This window comes from Alosa pseudoharengus, unplaced genomic scaffold (assembly GCF_046254945.1).
Source record: "Alosa pseudoharengus isolate Yale_2024_CS ecotype anadromous, Long Island Sound unplaced genomic scaffold, YU_APseudo_1.1 YU_APseudo_1.1_scf_11, whole genome shotgun sequence".
Lineage (NCBI taxonomy): Eukaryota > Metazoa > Chordata > Actinopteri > Clupeiformes > Clupeidae > Alosa > Alosa pseudoharengus.
Window position 1 is genome coordinate 25,728,286 of NW_027468576.1, and position 22,147 is coordinate 25,750,432.

A 22,147-nucleotide genomic window follows, 5' to 3' on the forward strand; every position below is an offset into this window, starting at 1 on the left:
CCGATGGCTTCTCTCAGCGCTAGAGTCCGAGGTATAATCCAAAACACCTTCACATCTGTTTAGTTTGAAAGTGTTACAACCAGCCCCCCCCCGTACCCCCCACCCTCCAAAAAAAACACTTTCTCTCCAGCTCTCCAACTCTTCCTTTTTACCCTCCAAGCACATGCAGGAGGTTCACTAATAGTAGTCTGCCCTTCAGATTAGCACCCCTACAGTTTCAGTCTGTTAAAAATAAAAGAATTGCATGTCATATAACTTTCCGTACGCACACTCCACTCCACTCGGATGTATAAATAGTTACCGTGATGTTAATTCAGAATTGAACCATCTGTGTTCAGGCGGAGCTCCAGAGATGATTGGCTATAAAAGGGCTGTGGGCAGTCTGGAAGTGATTGGCCGTCAGACGAGAGGCCCAGGCGTTCTACGGGAAACAGCTGATGGTGAAGTTAATGGGCTTGGAGGGGTCTGCGCTGACAGACTGACCAGCGGTCCAGCAGGATTAGCAGACCGCTGTGCCCACGAGCGCAGTGCAGTGCGAAGCGGCAATATAGTGCGATGCGGTGCGCTGTTCTCAGGCTGTGTCATGCTGGTCATTAGATGATGTCACGGTCATGCTGGGCAGACATGAATGGAGCTGATCAGCTTAATAAATAGACACTTAGACACACAACCACACTTATACATACACACACACACACACACACACACACACACACACACACACACACACACACACACGCACACACACACACACACACACACACACACATATTCACTCACAAACATACTTTAGAGGCTGCACGCAGAAACCTATACTCATACAAAGGCACACAGACTATTCTATCATCATGAGTGCAATGGGACGGTTCAAGGTTGTGTCACACTGGAGTCAGGTGATGTCAAGGAAAGGTGGGTATCATGCAGATGTGAATTGAACTGATCGACATCCATAAATGTGCATAAACACACACACACACACACACGCACACACACACACACACACACACACACACACACACACACACACACACACACACACACACACACACACACACACACATCTAACTAAGTCTTATTAATCTTATATCAAGATAAAAAAAATCTAGTTGGTATTGTTTTCAGTATAAAGAGACTTAGCGCTCTTAACATTTGACTTGATTTAAGAGTACGATTTCTTTTACTGTAAGACATCTCATTTGTCTCCCAGTGCGTTAAGCAAATTTGTTCTAAAAACAAGCATATTTGTCTGCCAGTGCGTTGAGTAAAATTGTCTTACAGTAATAAAACTCCTTAAAATAAGTCAAAGTGTTCTTAAATTAAGTCAAAATGATCTTTCGAGAGAGCGCTAGGTAAGTCTATTCATACTAAAAACAATACCGAATAGATTTTTTAGAATATTTCTTAATATAAGATTAATAACACTTGGTTAGATTATATTTTTTGCAGTGTAGATGCTCACAAAAACGCTTTTGCACATATGAATGCTTAGTCATGCAAAGCCTGTTGTATCTTTGCAGAGCTGATGATAGACATAATCACCAGCACAGCTAGAGATAGCGTGAATGCTTGAGACAGCTGTGTGTGCACACTAATTCACACACAGGTGCATGCTCAGACACATACACACGTTTAAACCCAATGACAGGCCACATCATGAACCATACTCCATATGATACGCAGGCCATGGCTTCAAACATTACAGGTGGTCTGTGTTATAACACGGCTTTGATTATTCAATAAATGAGCCCTAATGAGCCATTGATCAGACAGTGGGAGCGAGAATAAGGGCTGAGAACATGTAAACATTGATCTGTAAGTGAGGCCATACGGGCTTGGGCCTGAGGCTGGGCCAGATTGATTGTATTGGAGATTGGGCCGAAGCATCAGCATCAGACACTTATTTTATTAGGGGGAGGGTGCGGCTGAGGTCTTATTGGGAAGGCATGGTCATATAACACGCCTTGGATATTGATGGAGATCTGTTGAAAGGCTTTGGGGTGGGGTGGGGGTGGAGAGAGGGTGGTGGGGGGGGTTTCTTATTTTGGGAAAGAGAGTGCAGTAATGATCTTTGTCGCGGCACCACACAGATGCTTTCAAGCGCGGCTAATCAGACTTCTAAGACGAGACCTGAGGTAATAAAGTCTTTTTCAGTCCATGGGCATGCATCTCCGTAATTGAGTTATTCTGAGTCGAAAAATAAAAGGAGGAGGAGGAAGAAAAATGCCCACTACCTTTGAAAAATCAAGGAAATGACTTTCCACAGCAGATGTGTTACTATGTTGCCTATTACTTTTCCCATTAAATACCCTTTCTCAATGGGCCATTATTTCCCCAATAAAAACAGACTGCAAGCATGCATACTTTCCCCCTGCCCTTGTCTCGGAAAGTATATTTCAAATAGGATGAAATAGGCAATATAAAATGAAAAACATTTGATGTCTTAAATATGAACCAGACCGCTCAGGCGCGCTCTAGGTACATGACGGGGGAGGATCGCAGGTGTGGAAAAAGCCAATCCGCTTTTATAAATCGGCGCTCGTCAGAAAGCCTGCCAAGGAACAAGCCCCCCTGCCGGCCCCCACGCCTTCCGCCTGCCCTCAGATTGCTCAAAGGTCGGCCCAATTATGGCGGCACTGAAAGGCAAATTCATGGCAGGAGGCAGACGGGCGAGGGGTGTGTGTGTGTGTGTTGGTGTGTGTGTGTGTGTGTTGGGGGGCAGTGCCCTTGTGCCTGGCTTTATGGATGTATGGCACTAATCGGCTGCCACTAAATGCCCTCTGTGCGTGTGCACTTCAGGAAATGCCAGCGAAAGCCACGGGCAGTGATGTCACTCTGGTACTTCATTTGAATTGTTCTCAGATCCTTTTGTTTCCCTTAATGGGCTACCGCCGAGGTCCCAGAGGCATCGTTTGCTAATCTCTGATTTTTGAAAGTGCTTGCAGGAATGCCAAACTGGGATTCCCTTTAGCAACCACCAGTTGTGAATCAGGAATGTACTGTATTTACATGATTTGGAGAAGCATTACAAGTGTAATACTCATCTGGTTTGACTTGAGATCTGGAACACATGCTAGTCCATCCTTCCATTTTTCCTCTTTATAACTCTCTTACCATTGACATACACCCTCATGCAGTCTCTTTATCCACAGAAATAATCTGAGATATGTTTAAATTTGTTTGAGGCAAGAGTGCTTTCTTTGAATTCTATTGACAAAATATTTTAAATGAATATTTTGTCTAAATTACTTAAATCGTAACCCTTAGTTAAGCATCCAGACATGTTTGTTCACTGAGAACTGCGTCCTTAAACTAGACTTAGACATGTGTGGTTTAGCAAATGTTGAGAGTGAACAAAAACAGACAAAAACAAACAAAAAACAGTGTGAAAATGTTCAAAAACGTCTGTCTTGCTGCCCAGAGTTCCCTGTTATTTGATTTGGCATTGCAGATACACCAGGAACAGGCAGGTGGCTGGATTAAAGGAGGTGCGTCTTGCGCCTCCGTGTCCCCCGGTCACTAGCTGGCTAATGGGCTTTTCATTTGCTTTGCCTCCCTCCCCCATGGGAGCTAAACTCAATTTCCAATGATGGCTCACACCGTGCTGACAACCAGGTGATTGATTAAACAAACAACTGTCAACGTTGTCGCTCTGACACGCATAAACACCACACAGACACCAGAACACACATCATGTGTAGGACACAGATGCACATGCACACACACTCACACACACACACACACACACAAACTCACACTTATGGACAAAGGACACAGATAAAAGCACATAAACATACATACACACACACACACACACACACACACACACACACACACACACACACACACACGTGACATGTGCATGTGACAACATGCTTTGGCATGTCCATTGCACATGAAAGGACAATGCAGGCCTTGTAACAGCAGGAGGTGGATAGTGTTGATAAATCAGGTTTTTTTGGACATGTCCTTGTGGATTGCACTGTTTGGGCATATTTACACCACCCAAATGAAATCTTCTTGTCATCCACTCTGTGACAATATTTCTATGCGACTTAAACAATATTCTCATTGTTATATTATTAAATGTGTAGGGGAGGTTTAAGCACAACAGACAAAGCCTTCTGTGCTTTAACTCCCCTGTAACTACCAGGTTACAAGAACCTGCTACAGTTAGGCCATCAACCTCTGGAATTTACAGATGTTAGAAAATGAGACTTGAGAAAAGTCATAGGCCGAAACGTTGTCTCCTATTAAACCATTGTGGCATCTTAGCTACAAGATTGCGCAATCTCTTTCTGTATTTAATATTACGTATCCCGTGATCAGCACTTCGCCAAGTTCCTAGAGTCAGTGTGCGTTCTCTTTCTCGACACAAAGAAAAGGAGAGACCTCCAAATGGGGCTACAAAGCAAAAAAAGCCAACCAGCACAGAATCCAATTCAGTTCCTCTTATCGTGGTATTATTTGAGAGCGTTATCTGAGGATGGTAATGCAGTTATAAATTCAATTTCAGCTGAGAGATTCGGCTGTTTACTGACACGAGGGAGCGCAAGCAAGCGGGCCGGGTCGTAGCATGCGCGAGCAGACCGGAGCAGGGCGAGACCAGGAACGCACCATGCATGTCAGGAAATTCATTTAGCACGCAATGCAAGATGGGAGGAGGGAATAAAATAGAGAAACACGCATAGCAGGCTGTCACTTTTCCTGGGGACAGGCATAGGGAGACACACCGTGCAGATTTGAAAATGTTTTATCCACCTCCATTTGGTGCCATTTAAACGGCTCTTTAGTGGGACCGTATTGCCCTGTGCTCTCCATTTCCTTCGACTGGGCTTCCTGTCACTGTGTCTTTGACAGGTCATATTTGGTAAATAGATTTCCTCGCAACGGTCGGCACCAGGAATGAGTGGGGAGACTCGGAGGCCCGGCGCTGAGTTTTATTGAACGTGACATCGGTTCTAGTTCTGTTTTGCTCAGGGTCAGGTTCGTCTAGCGTAGCGATGCTTCACACTTGTTAATGTTTTATCACCAGAGCCCCTCTGCTGAAATAAACCTGTCAGTAGTTGGCGTCGACGTTGGTGGTCTGCTGGACGAATCAGAGACTGACAGAGTGACTGGATAGTTCACTATGATGAGCTCTTTTACTGTCCCCCCCCCACACACACACACCCCACACACACACACACACACCTCTCTCTCTCTTCTGCACTCTGTCTTTCCCTCTCCCACGTTATTCCTTGATATTAGCCTCTTACTGTTCTCTTGCATGGAATTGAGGAGGTGAATAACAGTCACAGCAAGAGGAACAAAAGATCCTAGTGTAGGATTGAGTGAAGCATGTGAAACAGACGGCTTGTCAAATCTGTACTCTGCCATTCAGCTGCCAAAGAGTCATGGCCATCATCATTGCCTCATTGCTTCTTTTACACACTGACAGTTCTGGTGGGGTGAAAGGTGGTTATGATTTTAGATGCTCTTGGCTGGAGACAAATGACAGAAGACAATGAATTTATAACATGGGGCCCTTTCAGAGGCTTATGGTCGGGAGAAGGGTTTGCCCTGATGTTCATCCCAGTCTTTTCTCATCTCTCTTCTCCTTTCTCCATTTCCTCAGCCAGTGAAAGGGTGGAAGAGCCAGAAGACCGTACAAATGTATTCAAAGAGGCCAATGTTTGACAATGTTATAAATAATATGATTGTAATATTTCATATTATATTGTGCAAGAAACTCAAATTTGTCAAACCACAAGTCAAACAGATCAACCTTGTTTATTGTCCGTTGACAATATTCTTTCAGATGGCTCTGGATTCCTGTCTGCGTCCCTACTCTTACAGTGTGTTTCCCACTCACTCTCTGCCCGCCCCGCTCTCTCCCCAGCCAAGGTCAAAGGTCGCTGTGAGCCCGGCCAGGTGCCCGTGTGCCCCATCTGCCAGGTGATGCTGCGGCCGGGGGAGCTGCAGAGTCACATGGAACAGGAGATGGAGCGCCTCGCCCAGCTACATCTCAGGTACACACACGCGTGTGCGCGCGTGCACACACACACACACACACACACACACACACACATACACGCACACACACACCTACTGTACACACACACACCTACATACACACACACACACACACACACACACACACACACACACACACACACACACACACACACACACCTACAGACACACACACACACACACACACACACACACACACCTACAGACACACACACACATACACACACAAACCTACACACCTACACCCAACCACCCCCCCCCCCCCCACACACACACACACATACACACACACACACACACACACACACACACACACACACACCTACACACACATACACACAAACCTACGCACACACACACACACACACACACCTACACACACATACACACAAACCTACACACACACACACACCCACACACACACACCCACACACACACACACACACACACGCACACACAGACACACACATTAATTACTTAAAGGAGTTGTAAGCATTTTAGCATTTCTTATCTAAATGTTCAGGCAACTCTGGAGCTCCAGCACTCATTTGGTATTTGAAAAATGTCTAGGGTTGAAGTGATGCGTTTCTGGCTGACTGTCTAGCCACCACTAGAGGATGCCTGTCAGTGCAATTACACTTTCAAAACAGTTTTGGGAAGGAATGCCTGTTTTTTGGAAGTTAACTGATTTATTAATTTAGCCAAACTGTGTTGAAACTTAAGTCTCACATAACCGATCCCAGATGATATTTTTACTGAGAGCTGGATCTGAGCAGTCAGGCATCCAGGGCCATCTGAACGGATATGATGGTAATAGCGTTCTGATTGAGGACAGATCAGCGTTGACAGTTTACTGTAAGTATTCCAAAAACAATTATCGCCGGTGCCAGATCAATTATTAGGATGTTTACCACCGTGCTCTCACTCAGCTGGACTCCAGGATCCTCACACAGGGAATGCACCAACTCAGACACATGCAGTGGATTATACAGGCATATCTCGTTAAACGAGGTGCATTTCTGCGTGTCACCTTAGATTGTGCTCTGGTGACAAATACAGAGATTTTTTTTTTGTTTGCACCTTTGCCACATCTGTGTGTGTGTGTGTGTGTCGTATGTGTATGTCTGTCTGTGTGTGTTTGTGGACAGGCTCACCCCAGCTCATGTCTAATTTACTGTGTAAATATAATTACTGAAAGTGAATTAGATTCGCCCTGCTTTGTGGCTTCGCCGGAGTACCCGATTCCATGGGTTTCTGGTTCCCATTGCCCAACAACCCCCCCCCCCCCCACACACACACACACACACACACCCCGGCCAACATACACAAACACTCACATACACATCCTTGTTCATTTTGAAGCGCCAGGCCTGCGTCTTAGCCAAAGCATACTCATCAAAATTCATGGGAATGAGCCCTTTTGCTCTCCTCCATCAGCTGTCTTTACATCTCTCTCTCTCTCTATCTCTCTCTTATTCTTTCTGTCCACTTTTATCTCTCCTCGGTTCAGTGCCCCCCTTTACCCTTTTATCATCTTTGTTATTTCTGTGTCGCTGCCTGTATCTCTGCCTCAGCTTTTTTTCACAGGAGTCCTGTCTTCTCATTTCCAACGTCTTTTTATTGGTCTTTCTTTTTTGGAACAGGCATTGTTTTGTGTGTGATTCTTTGTATATATAAAAGCAGTGCGGCCCTTTTTCTTTGACATCTTTAAGGGTGTTGAAATCTGAGGCAGGTACACAGACTAGATGCCTATTTGGAGTGAAATCCCGTCTGTGTTTCTGAGTGCTGTGCTCTGATTCTGTCTGTGCCTGTGGTTGTGTCTATGAGTGTTCTCTCGCTCTCTCTCTCTCTCTCTCTCTCTCTGTGTGTGTAGAGAGAGAGAGAGAGAAAGAAAGAGAGAGTGTGTGTATGTGTGTGTGTGTGTGTGTGTGTGTGTGTGTGTGTGTGCATGTGTGTTCTTCCCTGTGAGATCCTATGCCAATCAGCTGTGTGCCAGTCTGCTTTCTGTGGTCTGTCTAATCCACTTCAGTGGAGGACACATGCCAGGGAGAGTGTGCTCTGCCAGCCTGAGACTCATAAATGGGATCTCCCTGTCTGTCACCATCGCCAGCCTGGGAGTTTGTGTATGCATGGTGCTTCTGCACATACATTGGCTGATGGATTTATTCCATCAGGTATTCCGTGTGTTAATCTGAGAGCAGTTAAATGAACAATAGTACTACGGTAACAGATTCAGCTCTTCATCTCTCTCTCTCTCTCTCTCTCTCTCTCTGTCTTCCTCCTTATCTGTTTATGTCTCTTTTCTCTCTCTTTTTCTTGTATTTCTCTCTCTGGCTCACATTCACACAATCAACACCCCCCCCCCCCCCCCCCCCCCACACACACACACACACTCATACACTCTGTCACACACACACAGAGGCTCTCTGGACTTGCCGGTTAAATTTTTTCCCTCAGCCCTATTAAAAGCACTCTGGCTGCGCCGATCACATTTCTGGCTGGCTGAGGGGGAGACGCTTACAGCGCTTTTTCTCCCTCTCTCTCTTCCTCCACCTCTCTCTCTCCCTTTCTCTCTCCTTCTCTCTCTTCCTCCACCTCTCTCTCCCTCTCTCTCTCCTTCTCTCTCGTCCTCCACCTCTCTCTCCCCCTCTCTCTCTCTTTCTCTCCTTATCCACCATCAGCACACACACAAGGCGTAATGTTTACACACTGCCACATTCGCCCCGACATATTTCATCACTTCCAGGGGCTCCAGGCGACTTGCAGACAAATCATAACCCGCTAATAACGCCTTTTCCTCTGCACATTCGCTAGTAGCATAAAGGGTTGGGTGGGGGTAGGGTGGGGGTGGGGGGCAGTGTGGAGAGAAAGATTATCCGCTCAATCCACAAGAAAGATCTCTCCAATAAAGGAATTACAGCCCTAATCGGCTTAATGACACTGTCGTGGACAGTAATTGTTAGAAATTGAACCTGGCCCCAGGGTATGGCGGTGGTAGAGCTGTTAGGCTGAGCAAAGGCTCTGAGCCCAAAGCTCGCGGAGGATAAACAAAACATACGTCTAATAAATAACACGAGAAAAGCACACCTCGGTTGTTATGGTTGACACTGATGGGAGGAGATGTGTAATGGATATATGCCCATAAAGGTGCAGGATGGATCCACTGATTTGTCTACACGTCTAAGTCTGATTCTCTCTCTCTTGCTCTCTTTAGTAAAAGTCCCATGCAGAAGGACTCTCTCACAGCACTGACACCTAAGGTAAGCACATGCAAATGTAGTATATATTTAAGATAACATTTTAGCTAACACCTAAACAAAGTTATACATACATTATAACATTATACAAAATATACATACATTATAACATTATACAAAATTATAATGACAGTTGCCTTTGTTTTCTTATGATTATTGATTGACCACTTGTGATGTTTAAAGGAAATGTTAAATAAATGTCTGTCTGTTTATTTCTGTCTCCATAGTCTTTGCTGATAGCAATGCATATTAAGCGTGAGGGAGATCCACCAATTACCACACACCCTTTACAGCCTACAGAGGATGTTCTTCTCTCTGACAGATATCAGGTGACTTATCAGTCAGTGCATTGTTTACACGTTTACCCTCACAGGTTCACTTATTGTTTACTGTATCCTTGCATATCTTGTAAGGTGTAAAATATAAGGTCTAAAAATTATATAAGGTCTGTCACCAAACATGTCAATGCTGAATTAGAAACTTTTCTTCCGGAGATGCTGTGGCACAACCACCGCCCATGCCACCTTTGGGTCCAAGGGCACACTGGAACCCGGGTTTGAGTCCGACCCGGGTCATTTCCCGATCCCATCTGTTCTCCCACTCACTTCCTGTCAGTCTCTTCACTGTCCTGTCCTATAAAAGGCAAAAAGCCCCCCCAAAATAATAATAATAATAAAAAGAAACTTTATTTCATCTGACCTGTGCAACAGCCCTGAACTAAGCCTTTAGAGGGAGCTGTAGCACAAGAAAATTAGCCATGTTTACTGAGCTTCATGCAGTTTACATACAGTATGCTCATGCAACTCAAACTCGAAAATACAGTCAACAAATACATTGAAAACATGAAAAATAGGTCTAGGCATGTAAAACTATCTATGAAAATGAAATGATGTGTATGCTGTCATCCCTTTCATTCAGACGGCATTCTGTCTAAAGTTTCTCGTTCTCTGCTCTACCCAGTCTGTGCTTGGATTACTTTGCAGCGAATGCTTAAGTGATTGACAGGCATGGAGGTGGATTTGGGTAAATTGCTCCTCTGATTGGCTCAGATAGAGAGAGAGAGAGAAAGAGAGTGAGTGAGTGAGAGAGAGAGCAGACTGATCATTTCCACCATCAGCGAAGCCATAATGACCAGAGAGACTTTTTTACTGAATATCCTCAGAATCTGACAGAGATTAATATGATATCACATAACTTATACATCATATGGTGAAGGTTTACCTTTTCAGAATAAAATTGTTTTAATGTTTTGATATCCACTGTTAAATGGAACATTCTTAATTTTACAGACTTTTCTGCGAGTGAGGGCAAATAGGCAAACAAGGCTGAATGGTACGTATTCAACCCTTATATTTTTGTCATTACTTTTTGGTTATTACATTATTCAATGTAATATTCATGTAAGTATGTATACATGTAGCATGTTAGAACATCATAATTCCTGAAATAATTCCTAACCTATCCTTTTAAAAAATTACTCTAACCATAACTCTAATTGTGTGGCCTATATTCAAGATTCTTTGTTCTTTTCAAACATTATCTTTAAATATTTTGGTAATGATTGCTTAAATTGACAAAATTGTTTTCATGCCCAATTTGCCTTAGGTTAATTGCGAGTTATTGCAGCTGCCTAATATATGCCAGTAGCCAGAAGGGTTAAAAGAGTATCTTGGACAGATATATTAGAAAGATGTCTAAGAGGTGATGGGAAATACTGTGGCATTTATTTATTTATTTATTTATTATTTAGCATTTCTTTTCATTAATAATTTATTTGTGAGTAAGGTTTAACTTGGTATCGTGATGGAAAGATGATGCGTATGCAAAAAATAGTTCAAAATTGTGACAAAAAATTGTGAAAAATAAATAATAAAAAGGCAGATGAAAAGGCATAATATGGAGGTCTTAGAAAACAAAAATGATAATTCACTATCAAATAAAACCGAGCGTATAAAACATTTTGAGAATATCACCATAATCACTGGACCAAAACAGCCCAGTATTACAGCAAACACTGCCCCCAAAAATACGGCGTGCTGTTGTCATGGTTACAGGCAACTGCTGCGCCCGTGCCGTCCTCTCTCTCTCTCTCTCTCTCTCTCTCTCTCTTTCTCTCTTTCTCTCTCTCTCTCTCCTGACCTAGCACCTCCACGAGCAGAGGATCTATTAACCCTTCACCTCTTGATATGTTAACAGTTGATGACCTCTGCTGGTGCAGGTGCTACGCCAAAGAGGGTGTTAAAGCGGCCTCTCGGCCTCGCGACGGAACCCCCCTCCCCCCTCGCCCCGCTCCAGCCGGTAAGGCCCGCACCGTCCCTGCCCCTTCCATCCGTCCATCTCCTCTCAGTCCCCCACATCCCCTCTTCCCTCTCCTGGAGTGAGAAAGGACCACACACCCAGTCATGCAGTGTGGAATCAATATAAAGTGTAATGTAATTGTGAAGAATTTCAAGCAGTATTTCGGTAGGGAAATGATGATAGAGTAACCTAATAGGAATACAATGAACATTAGAGGATGTAGTCAAAAATAATACTAGCATTACAGATACATCTATTTAATATAAAACCTGTTATTCATATTTTCCCAAATATTGTATAAACATCTAAGTGAGGCCAAAAATAATATGCTTAAAATAGCAATATTCCATCTGTGTAGGCTAAACATGCTCTATAGATTAAGTGTAAACATAGTGTCCACTGTCCACTATAGATAGAGTCAATATTGTCAATATCTCTCTCTCTATCTAAATTTATTTTAACATTTAAATAGATTAGAGTCAATATTCTTGTAAAATCCAAATATACCGTATACATTTTTAGCTTTTTATAGTAAATTATTTTTTTCTAGTATTCAGGTAGGAATCATGTTAGCCTAATCTCTGGCACCATTACCCAAACCTGTTCATGGGACTTGCATAACTGAACACCTTTTTGGTTCCTCTTTACGGCTGACTCATATCTGTATGTGCAGCTGCACCTCAAAGACAATCTAGCCGGCTTTGTTCAATCCCATGCCATCGACGTGGGCTATTAATCTATATGGGGCTGATCATTAAGATACAAAAGACGCACAGGAGGCGTGAGGGGTCTCCTCTTACGGCCAATTAATCAGCCACTTCACATTCGCCCTCTATCTCTATTTGGCCCCTTCCTTTTCCCTCTCTCTTTCCTTCTTTCTCTCCCTCTTTCCTACTTTCTCTCTTTCTCTCTCCATCTCTCTGTCTATCTAAGCTAATGACGCCCTGGTCTATCATCGGCTTTGGTACTCTGATTAGTGGGGCCACCGGACCCTGACCGCTGCTGGAGTTATGGCCACTACTGCCTGCCCCGACGGCCCCTCCCAGTGCCCCTGTTATAATCGCACACACCTAAAAATTAATGTCCCTGCTGACAATTTCCTGTCAGGCAAAATCACTCCCGAATTATGGAGTAAAAGCTTTCGTTCTGCTGTGTTAATCCTGGTACAGTGCCTCTGGCTGCTGTGTGTGTGTGTGTGTGTGTGTGTGTGTGTGTGTGTGTGTGTGTGTGTGTGTGTGTGTGTGTATGTCTGTGTGTGTGTGTGTGTGTGTGTGTGTGTGTGTGTGTGTGTTTTTTTACACAATGATGTATGTATGGACAGAATGTGTGCTGTTTTCATATAAGAATAAATGACATCAATTTTGGAGATAACAAATAGAGGAACAATTTATAATAGTGGAAAAGGGAGAAATAAAATGCTGTGGAGATTTGTAAATAATGAAAGCTGTTTTTAGTTTACTGGATGGAGATAGCATCACATCTTTGGATCAACTGGAATATCTAGCCATGCAGTCCTATTGAGAGATAGAACTGGTGACTCTACTTTGTTGTCAATGTTGTTGAATCAGTTCTGCCACTCTATTTGTTGGAAGAAAATGCTATGTGGAATTTCTCAATTGTTTTACCTCTAATGTATATTTCTGGATAGATAGTAAATATTTCATCAATGTTCTTTTATTTGATTATTTTCAAATCAATGTAGGATTGATAAAACAAAAGCATAACATATCAACACATGGCCTAAATTTAGTTTCCAAGTAAGAACAAATATTGAAGAAATTGATCTTTAAAGAATTTGTTGATAAGAAATTGATATTAATTGATGTCCTTGTGTTATGTATTCTTTTTACCTGATTAATTCCGAATCCTGGATCCCTGAATCCCATCAATCTCTTATCTGCCAGCGAAGTGATGTTTGATGTCAGAGTACTTGTTTATGACTTTATGGCTTATATAGTTCAGTGTTTCTTTTTCAGTGCGGATCGGGAAGTTCGGAAAGAGACAGAAAACTGAAGAGAGCCAGGTACTGTAAATCAACATTTTCTCGATGCACAGTTTGGCGTTTGAATACAAATGTGCATGTGCTTGTCCATTTGTGTGTGATGATTCTGTGTTAGGAGGATTTTGGTTGTGTGTGTGTGTTTTTTTTATTTCATTTTAATTAGGAGTGAGGCATTTTCTACTGTAGGTTTTGAGGGCTCCTGGTATCTTGGTACTCAAGGACATGTCGTCTTCTTAGAGCAATAATTGTCATTCCATATCTGTGGCCCCTGCTCCCCTGTGGTTCCGTGCCTCCCTGTGGTGGAATGCTCTCACATTCACAGATCACAGGTTTCTGCTGGGCCCGTGCTTGATGGGCAGGTGAGATCAGACAGGAGGCGTCCCCTGGCAGCTGTCATGTCCAGTTCAGACATGGACACACACACACACACACACACACACACACACACACACACACACACACACACACACACATACACACACACACACACTCACACACACACACACACATGATGGATAGGCCAGATGGATGGCCGTGACAGTAGGACCAGAGGGGGCATTCAAGACGACCCACCCACAACTACGCTATAAAGATTGTTCTTTTCTCTTTTCTCCAACAAGTGTATCCTAAAAGTCTTTTATGTTTTATGCTATGTTACAGTAAAGTGCAAGGCTTTTTGTTCATCTCTTGTTGTAGTTTTACATAAACATGTGTGATTTGTGTGAGTGTGTGAGTGTGTGTGTGTGTGTGTATTTGTGTCCCTGTACCACTTTTCTCCATGTGGACATAAATAAATGGTTAGAATGTATGTTTGTGTCCCAACAGAGGGATGGAGTGTGTGTGGGAGAGGACGTTTCTGTGGACATTGGCAGGGAGGACTACGTGTGGAGTGAGAAGAAGAGGCAGCACATGGCCTCATTCCTCAGGGGAATTAAAGGTATGCGCCAGACTCAACCAAACGCTCCTCCAGCTCATCACACAATGCCATCCTTCTATTGTTTATGTCTCTAGTTCTTAGTTGATGCTTTTGTTCAAAGCGAGTTACAATGGCATCAATAAACATTACATTAACATTACTGTAAAGTTAACAATCACCTGTAACAGTTTTTTGACCTTAACATAACGTTTCCAAAATCATTTTGATGGCAACCTCACCACAAACTGCACTTCTACCATTGTCTGAGCGGCCCTCTGTAGGCGATTACTGACCAAGCAACTTTCTAGATTCGGGTAGGAGACTGCCCCCCCCCCCCCCCCCCCATCGCTCCTCCGAAATCGAAACAGAAAAAGAGCTGCTATGCTACAGGAATTCAGAGATTTTTTTCCACAGACTGCTGTTAGTGCATTCCTTCTATATTATATCAGAGTTATGTTCGTACTTTGTTGCAAAATACGCATATTTAGTTTGTTTATTATTGTGCTTCTCAACTGTAGGGGGACACAGAGAAGAACAAATGTTAAGGGGGCCTTTAAAGTCATATAGCAGAGGTTAAAATATACCAATATATACTACCGGTAAATAGAATTTGATAGAATAGTAACAATAACGATAAATGTATAGAAACCATGACTGTAAGGAGAATTAATTAGTTAGACACAAGGTAAACAGATGAGTCTCTAGATGTTTTTTTAAGATCCCAAACTGTCACTAGAACAAAGAGCATTAGGTAAATCATCCCACTAATAAGCAATCATAGGTGAAGAGTCTTGACTGTGACCTCTTAGTTTTGGTGGAAGGTCAACATAGCAGATGCTCATCAGAAGACTGCAGCAGGCAAGAGGGGCATAGAGATGGATCATGGAATTAAGATAGCAAGATAGACTCAACCAAACACTTTACCAGTTCATCAAATAATTCCATCCTTTCTATTTCAAAGTAATACTTAAGTGTATCAAGTTGATACTATCAACATATTCTTCCACCCTTATTTTGAATGTTTCATTGATTTATTGAGATTTCTTCCAGCTGACTATAAGTTGATATTGATTATGTATATCAAATCATAATTAGTATAATATGTAACCCAAATCCAATGTAATACAAATGATTAAAACAACAAATGAGGAAAATAAACTAAATAAGCAAGATAAGTAAAAATAACATGCATCTCGTATATTCACTGTGACACCTGCTTTAGTGTACTTCCTCTGTTGATAGAATTTACACTCTCAAACGTCTAGTAAATCATAGCCTTATAGTTTCACTCACATTTCATAGTCCCCTTTAGCTGAATGAGAGTGCAGCATAGCAGTGAAGAAACCCTGTGCCTTTTCAAGCCTTCGGCTTCCCTAAGCTCTAAGAGGACAGAAGAAAGGTAGAGAGAGCAGCACACACGTGTTATCGTCTGCTGACACGAGAAGGCCTGTGAGGCTGAGATCGAAGTGGCTCTGTCCTTGGCTGGGAGCTCTCAGGCTTCTCATGTTCAAGGGTCCTATCAGGCACACATCAGCAAGCGCTTTTCAGCAGGATTTCTCCTGATTTACTCCACAGCGATAAGGGGGGGGGGGGGGGTGTTGGAAGGGGGGTTGGAAACAGATAAGAGTTCAGTCGTAAGGAGCTGGACAGACAGAGGTGTGTGTTGACCTCAAACAGCAGGTGGCACTCTCTTTTTTTGGTCACACCATAGATGTGTTTTCTCCTTCAATACTTTAGAAATGTCAAGGGTGAATGTAACCTTCTCTATGTCTTTGCTAAAAGGAGATATTTGTAGATATTTAGGATGTAATAGTCTGCTGGTATGTGGGGGTTTGTTGCATGTTTATTGTGAGTCTCAAAATCTTGATCTTGGTGTGTGATTTTTTGTATACAGTATATGCATATCTCTATAGTAGCGCCTGAGTGTGTGGATGTCTGTGTGTTCCCTGTGCTGTGTGTACGTGTGAGTATGTGTGGACACATGTGTTGTGTATGTATGTTTGGGTGTCACAGACATGGCTGTAATGTCCTCTGGGATGGGCAGACAGTGTGTGTGTGTGTGTGTGTGTGTGTGTGTGTGTGTGTGTGTGTGTGTGTGTGTGTGTGTGTGTGTGTGTGTCGGTGTGTGTGTGTGTGTGTGTGCGCCGTGGTGTGCATAATGTGATTGAAGGGCGCCCAGATCGGTGATGACCTTTTCAGGAGGGATTATATTGGCAGGCTGGATGGGTTAAGAGGAGAGATCAGCCCCAGTGTCTGCTGGAGGAGAGAGGGGGGCAGCTCCCCCATATCCCCCTTAGAGTACCCCCTACACACACACACACACACATGCAGGGACAGATACTGGTCCCTGTGGGACAACTGTGTGGACACATGCATCTATGTACAAGTTACCATACAGAATGTAAACTCACTTCCTATAGATTGCATTTCCTTTAGGATCACCCAACATAGGTGAATCATGTGACAACAATGATGAAGAACTGGGCTCTGTTAATGTGTATCCAGACATGTATTCCACATAGTAAGCGATTTGAAGTGTCTCTCTCTGAGCACAGTTCAGCTAATTAATCTGTTTTTGTATATTCCCTCTGTATATTAACTCATGTCATTTCCAACCCTATCTTTACTGCAGGTGTTGGCTTTGTCAGCAGCACCTCGAAAGAGAATCACGACAGTGACGCAGACCTGGATGTGGACGGAGATGACACTCTGGAATATGGCAAAGCACAGTATCCTTGTCACAGCTCACTGACCACAGGTCACCTCCTCAAAGCTACAAGCACAGCTGGGTGATTTGCTCACTATAGAAGCCACAAACTACAAGCGCAACTCTTCTATGTAGGGCATTTTACTTTAATGGTGGTTGAATGGGTCTCAGTTATTTTGTCACAAATGTAATCAGCATAAGCTGATAAATGTGGGGTAATCTCTTTCGATCAAACTTTGACTAGTATTTAAACTCATCCTCTGGTAGTCTGGTAGTGTTTCTAAAGTAGTATGTATTGTTACCCTGAGGTATTCTTTGCAATGTAGTTCGAATGGTAATCCTCATTTTTTAAGTCGCTTTGGATAAAAGTGTCTAGTAAATGAATAAATGTCAATATCATGTAAATGTGGGTGCAAAATGTGTTCATTTCAGTGAGGTGTGGATCCCTAACATTTGGTTGTAGATACACTGAGGTCGACGTCATCCCGTGTTCAGGAGAAGACGGGCGGAAGGCCGCGGAGAGAGAAGCACGGAAAGCAGCAGTGTTAAAGTAGGTCCCTGCACTCACACATGCGGACATACTGTATGGACACAATTCAGTATCATTCAGATCAGTTTCCCAAAACATGTCAGAACACCCCACTGTAGATATCAGCAATTTAGAGTGCGGCTCAGATGAATTCAAATCTCTTTCCATGCTGTTTCAGTGGAGGGGTGACACCACCAGGCAGTGGTCACTCAGAATGCTCCAAGTGGACAGCTGAGGGTGAGTCATAAATACATGTGCAATGAGATGGCAGCAGAGGCATATTTGTGCTGAGTGGATAATGATTTTTTTTTTTTAATGCTGTATTTTCTGTGACTGATGGTCATTGGTTACAGAGGCTCCATCGACAAGCAACGGAGAGAACAGCAAACTGGACAGCAGTGGCACAAACTTCCTGCAGGGCACCTGTAAAAACAGCACCATAGACATGTGAGTCTACACACACACACACACACACACACACACACACACACACACACACACATACACACTCACACACACACACACACACACACACACACACACACACACACACATACACACACAGGCAAATAGACTTGCCCTGTGAGGCAGAGGCTAATACGTCTAAGCTCTGAGTCTCATGCATGGGTCATACTGGTCAGAGGAAGGGAGGCTGGGATGGCTGGATGCATAAAAAGTATTCAGGGTTAGCCACGTGAACTGTGAAATGACTATAAGGGTGTGTGTGTGTGTTTGTGTGTGTGTGTGTGTGTGTGTGTGTGTGTGTGTGTGTGTGTGTGTGGAGTGATGATGGATCAGTCATGTCTCAGTGGGACAGCAGAAACAGAGGCCTCTGTCCAACCCACCACACACACACACACACACACACACACAGACACACACACACACACACACTCTTGCTCTCTCACTCACCCATCAGCTCTCAGGACAAAGCTAAGCTAACGCAGGCGAAAAAATGTAACGCCGCAGCACAATTTATAACAGCCCTAGAGTCCCCCTGGGGGTGAACAGATCATGCTAATAGTAGCACTCTGAGTTTGGAGACGCCTAGCGCTGCACAGTGTGGAGACAGAGTATAAATGGGAAAGATTTTTCTGTCTCAGCCTGCTAAGCAGCGAGCCGTCTGCCAACCCAACCTGACCCCTCGACTGTAGAGACACTGCCTGCGTCCTCCTTCACCCCCCTCCCAAAGCCTGCAGAGGAGTCGGCCCTGACACCCGCTAGCGTTTGGGAGAGAGGGCAATCTATCAGCGTGATGGTCCCATTAATCAAGGAAATAGGGACAGGCTGTTATTTTATTAGTGTAAAATTTGTTTTATAATAATACTGCTGTGCGTGTCTGTGTGTCTGTGTGTGTGTCTGTGTGTGTGTGTGTGTGTGTGTGTGTGTGTGTGTGTGTGTGTGTGTGTGTGTGTGTGTGTGTGTGTCTCTCTCACTGCCCTCTCCTTCTAGCCTCATGATAAATGGGTTGGCGAATGGTGCCAGTATGATTGCTGCTAAATTTCATGCTCAATGTCCATGTATGGTGGTGAATAATTTAATCTGTCTGAGATTTATAAATGACAGGGAAGCTTCCTCCTCCTCCTCCTCCTCCTCCCCTCCCATCTCACAGCTTCAGCCCCAGAGTGCAGCTGGGCCTATTGTGACAGGAGCAAATGACTCTTTCATAAAGGAGCACATTCATTTACACACGTCTGAGATAAGGAAAGGAAAGTTAGATTTTTTTATCTACACTAACCCCCACCCCCAATAATGAATCAATGTCACTCTGCCTAACAGAAAAAGGATGTCTTGTTCATTACCGAAAGAATTGTGGGGTTATCCCAATTTTCCCAGTGCAGAAAAAACCACACACACACACACACACACACACACTTAGAGCTTAACATTTGTCATCATGATATTCCAACCCAATGCTTAGCAAACAAGCACAACCATGCATCTATACATACTGTAACAGGTCACTGCTCCGAATGTCTCCACAATGTGTGTACAACACACATACCACTCCATCCCATATATTCTTCATCAATTACAAGAAGTGTTCATGATGGATCACTGTAAGCACCCCTCTGTCATGGCTGGGTTCCTGAGAGGTGATTAAATGTGGTAGAATTCACCAAGGTTTCCCGACCGTGATTTGGAAAGATGAGGATTTGGAGGGGTATGGCTGTGTGAGAGTGTGTGTGTGTGTGTGTATGTGTGTGTATGTGTGTGTGTGTGGGGGGGGAGCACAGCAGTGGCAGGAGCGTAATTTAATTGGAGGAGAAGTGTGGATGCATGAGTGGCGTCGGGTAAGTGAGGAGGGAAATGAGACTCGTGCTGTGGCGTAGCGTGGTGTGGCGTAGCGACCAGCTCCAGACAAATGAGTGCCTGCTGGGAGGCAGGTGTCCCCTGGTGTCAGGGATCGGAGCAGCGAGGAGAGGAGAGGAGCAATCGAGCCTCCGGCTGCGCTCTAATGCGACTACCACGGCTGTGACCACCGCCGGCTTGTTTGGGTTCTCGGCCCTGCCTGCTGCTCTAATTACAGACACCAACGGCGAGCACGCTGACAACACCTGTTCCACACTCACACAAGCACCCAAAGCCCACAGCACAAACACTGTAGGACACTGAGCTGCTGTTTGCACTGGACAGACAAGTTAGGCTCAGGATGCTTACTAATGATGCCACAATAAAGGAGCCCATTGGTTCCTGATTTACCTGCTGGTGGGCTAACTCACAGAGGCCCTGAGGTCTCAGTCATGTTATCACCAGCATTGCCCACACAAACAGGAACGAGATTTTACTCAAGAAGCATTTTATCCAGTTTATTATCGTGTGATTTATGTAATTATGATTGTTGTTTCTCTGTGATTTCTTACCTTTTTTCTTTTTTTTCCTTGTTCCTTTTTCTCAATCTCTTTTCTTTCTCTCTCTCTCTCTCTCTCTCTTTCTCTCTCCCTCTCTCTCTTTCTCTCTCTCTCACTTTCTCTCTCTCTCTCTCTCTCTCTGCAGCCTGTCTAAGGACTCTGGTCTGACCACCCTGGAGGCCCTGAAGTGTCGGATACGGGATCTGGAGAAACAGCTGTCACGGGGCGACAGATACAAGTGTCTTATCTGCATGGTGAGATTGTCATCCACATTTGCATTTTTTGTGTGTGCGTGTGTGCGTGTGTCTCCCTAGATATAGAAAAAAAAGAGGGACAGAGTAAATCAGTTATGGACGCCTTGTCAAAGTGTCATGATATTAAGTTATTAAGGAACTGAATATGGTTTTGAATGGTTGACTGAATGACTGATAGGTAAATGACAGATATATACTGCCATCTAGTGTTAACTTTGTGCTCTGCAGTCTCTTGGCTCTGCACACCATATAATAACCCAATGTTAATATTTTGACTGTCATTCTATTTTTAGTGGGATCAAGTCTTTGATCCCTATAGCTGGTGTTTTGCTGATGGCATTGCAATTTTGTAATTGCTTTGGTGAAAAAAACAGGCTATTGCATGTCTTTCTGTCACGCTGTGTTAAATGTTGTACTGTATGTGTGATTTGTAATGTCTGTCTCCCTCTGTAGGACTGCTACACGATACCTCTCACCTCCATCCAGTGCTGGCACGTCCACTGTGAGGAGTGCTGGCTCAGGACTCTGGTAAGTCCCGGGACTGTGCTTAGATGGATGCATTTTATACTGTACGTACATTTGTATTACTGCAAATGGGAATGCTGTAGTAACAGGTTTACACATTGAGAGTATAGGCTAGGCAAGGGAAGTTTATTTTATTTATATAGTGCATTTTGTACACAGGGACAAGTCATTGTGCTTACAGTACATAAACAAAAGCAAGGAATAGTACATAATAGTAGACAAAACAATAAAAATACAATAGTTAAAAAAAACAATAGTTTAAAAAAGTAAAGCACTTAAAATATTAATTAAGACACACAGTGTACCCGATTAAAAGGAAGTGCATTTGATCACGTAGCAGAAAGCATCTGACAACATCTGAGAACTTGCAACAGTGGGAGAATTTTGATGCCCATCGGAAGTTGGATTCAAAGGTGAGCCATATAGCAAGTAAAGATCATTAGTATAGATAGGGGTGTAGGGAAGTAGGGTGGTAGGAATCATTATAATTAGATTAACGTTCATTTGTAATTTATTCGGAAAGCACTTCAACTACATCCACTCTTAGTTTCCCCATGGCTAGATTGATGTACTTAGATAGATATAGATACATATACGTCATTGCCACACCACTGTGTTGGTGGTAATTGTTGACTAGCTACAATAGAGGTCAGGTAAAGGAAGCGTTTATTCTTAGTCTCTGGAATGTTATAAATACACCTCTCCGCTCTGTGTCACTCTTAGGGGGCTAAGAAGCTTTGTCCGCAGTGCAACACCATCACATCACCCGGGGACCTGCGGCGTGTGTATCTGTGA

General features: G+C 43.6%; 1 protein-coding gene across 1 annotated transcript in view; it reads left to right on the forward strand.

The window, feature by feature from the left end:
- rnf220b (ring finger protein 220b) overlaps positions 1–22,147 on the forward strand; it is a 42,618-nt gene extending 20,471 nt beyond the window's left edge. The window contains exons 3-15 of the mRNA XM_076275410.1: positions 5,902–6,008; positions 9,227–9,272; positions 9,497–9,598; positions 10,559–10,601; positions 13,544–13,590; positions 14,395–14,506; positions 17,118–17,214; positions 17,656–17,742; positions 17,900–17,958; positions 18,075–18,168; positions 20,719–20,827; positions 21,281–21,355; positions 22,076–22,147. Coding sequence (XP_076131525.1) covers positions 5,902–6,008; positions 9,227–9,272; positions 9,497–9,598; positions 10,559–10,601; positions 13,544–13,590; positions 14,395–14,506; positions 17,118–17,214; positions 17,656–17,742; positions 17,900–17,958; positions 18,075–18,168; positions 20,719–20,827; positions 21,281–21,355; positions 22,076–22,147 — 1,050 coding nt within the window. The remainder of the gene's footprint in view (positions 1–5,901; positions 6,009–9,226; positions 9,273–9,496; positions 9,599–10,558; positions 10,602–13,543; positions 13,591–14,394; positions 14,507–17,117; positions 17,215–17,655; positions 17,743–17,899; positions 17,959–18,074; positions 18,169–20,718; positions 20,828–21,280; positions 21,356–22,075) is intronic.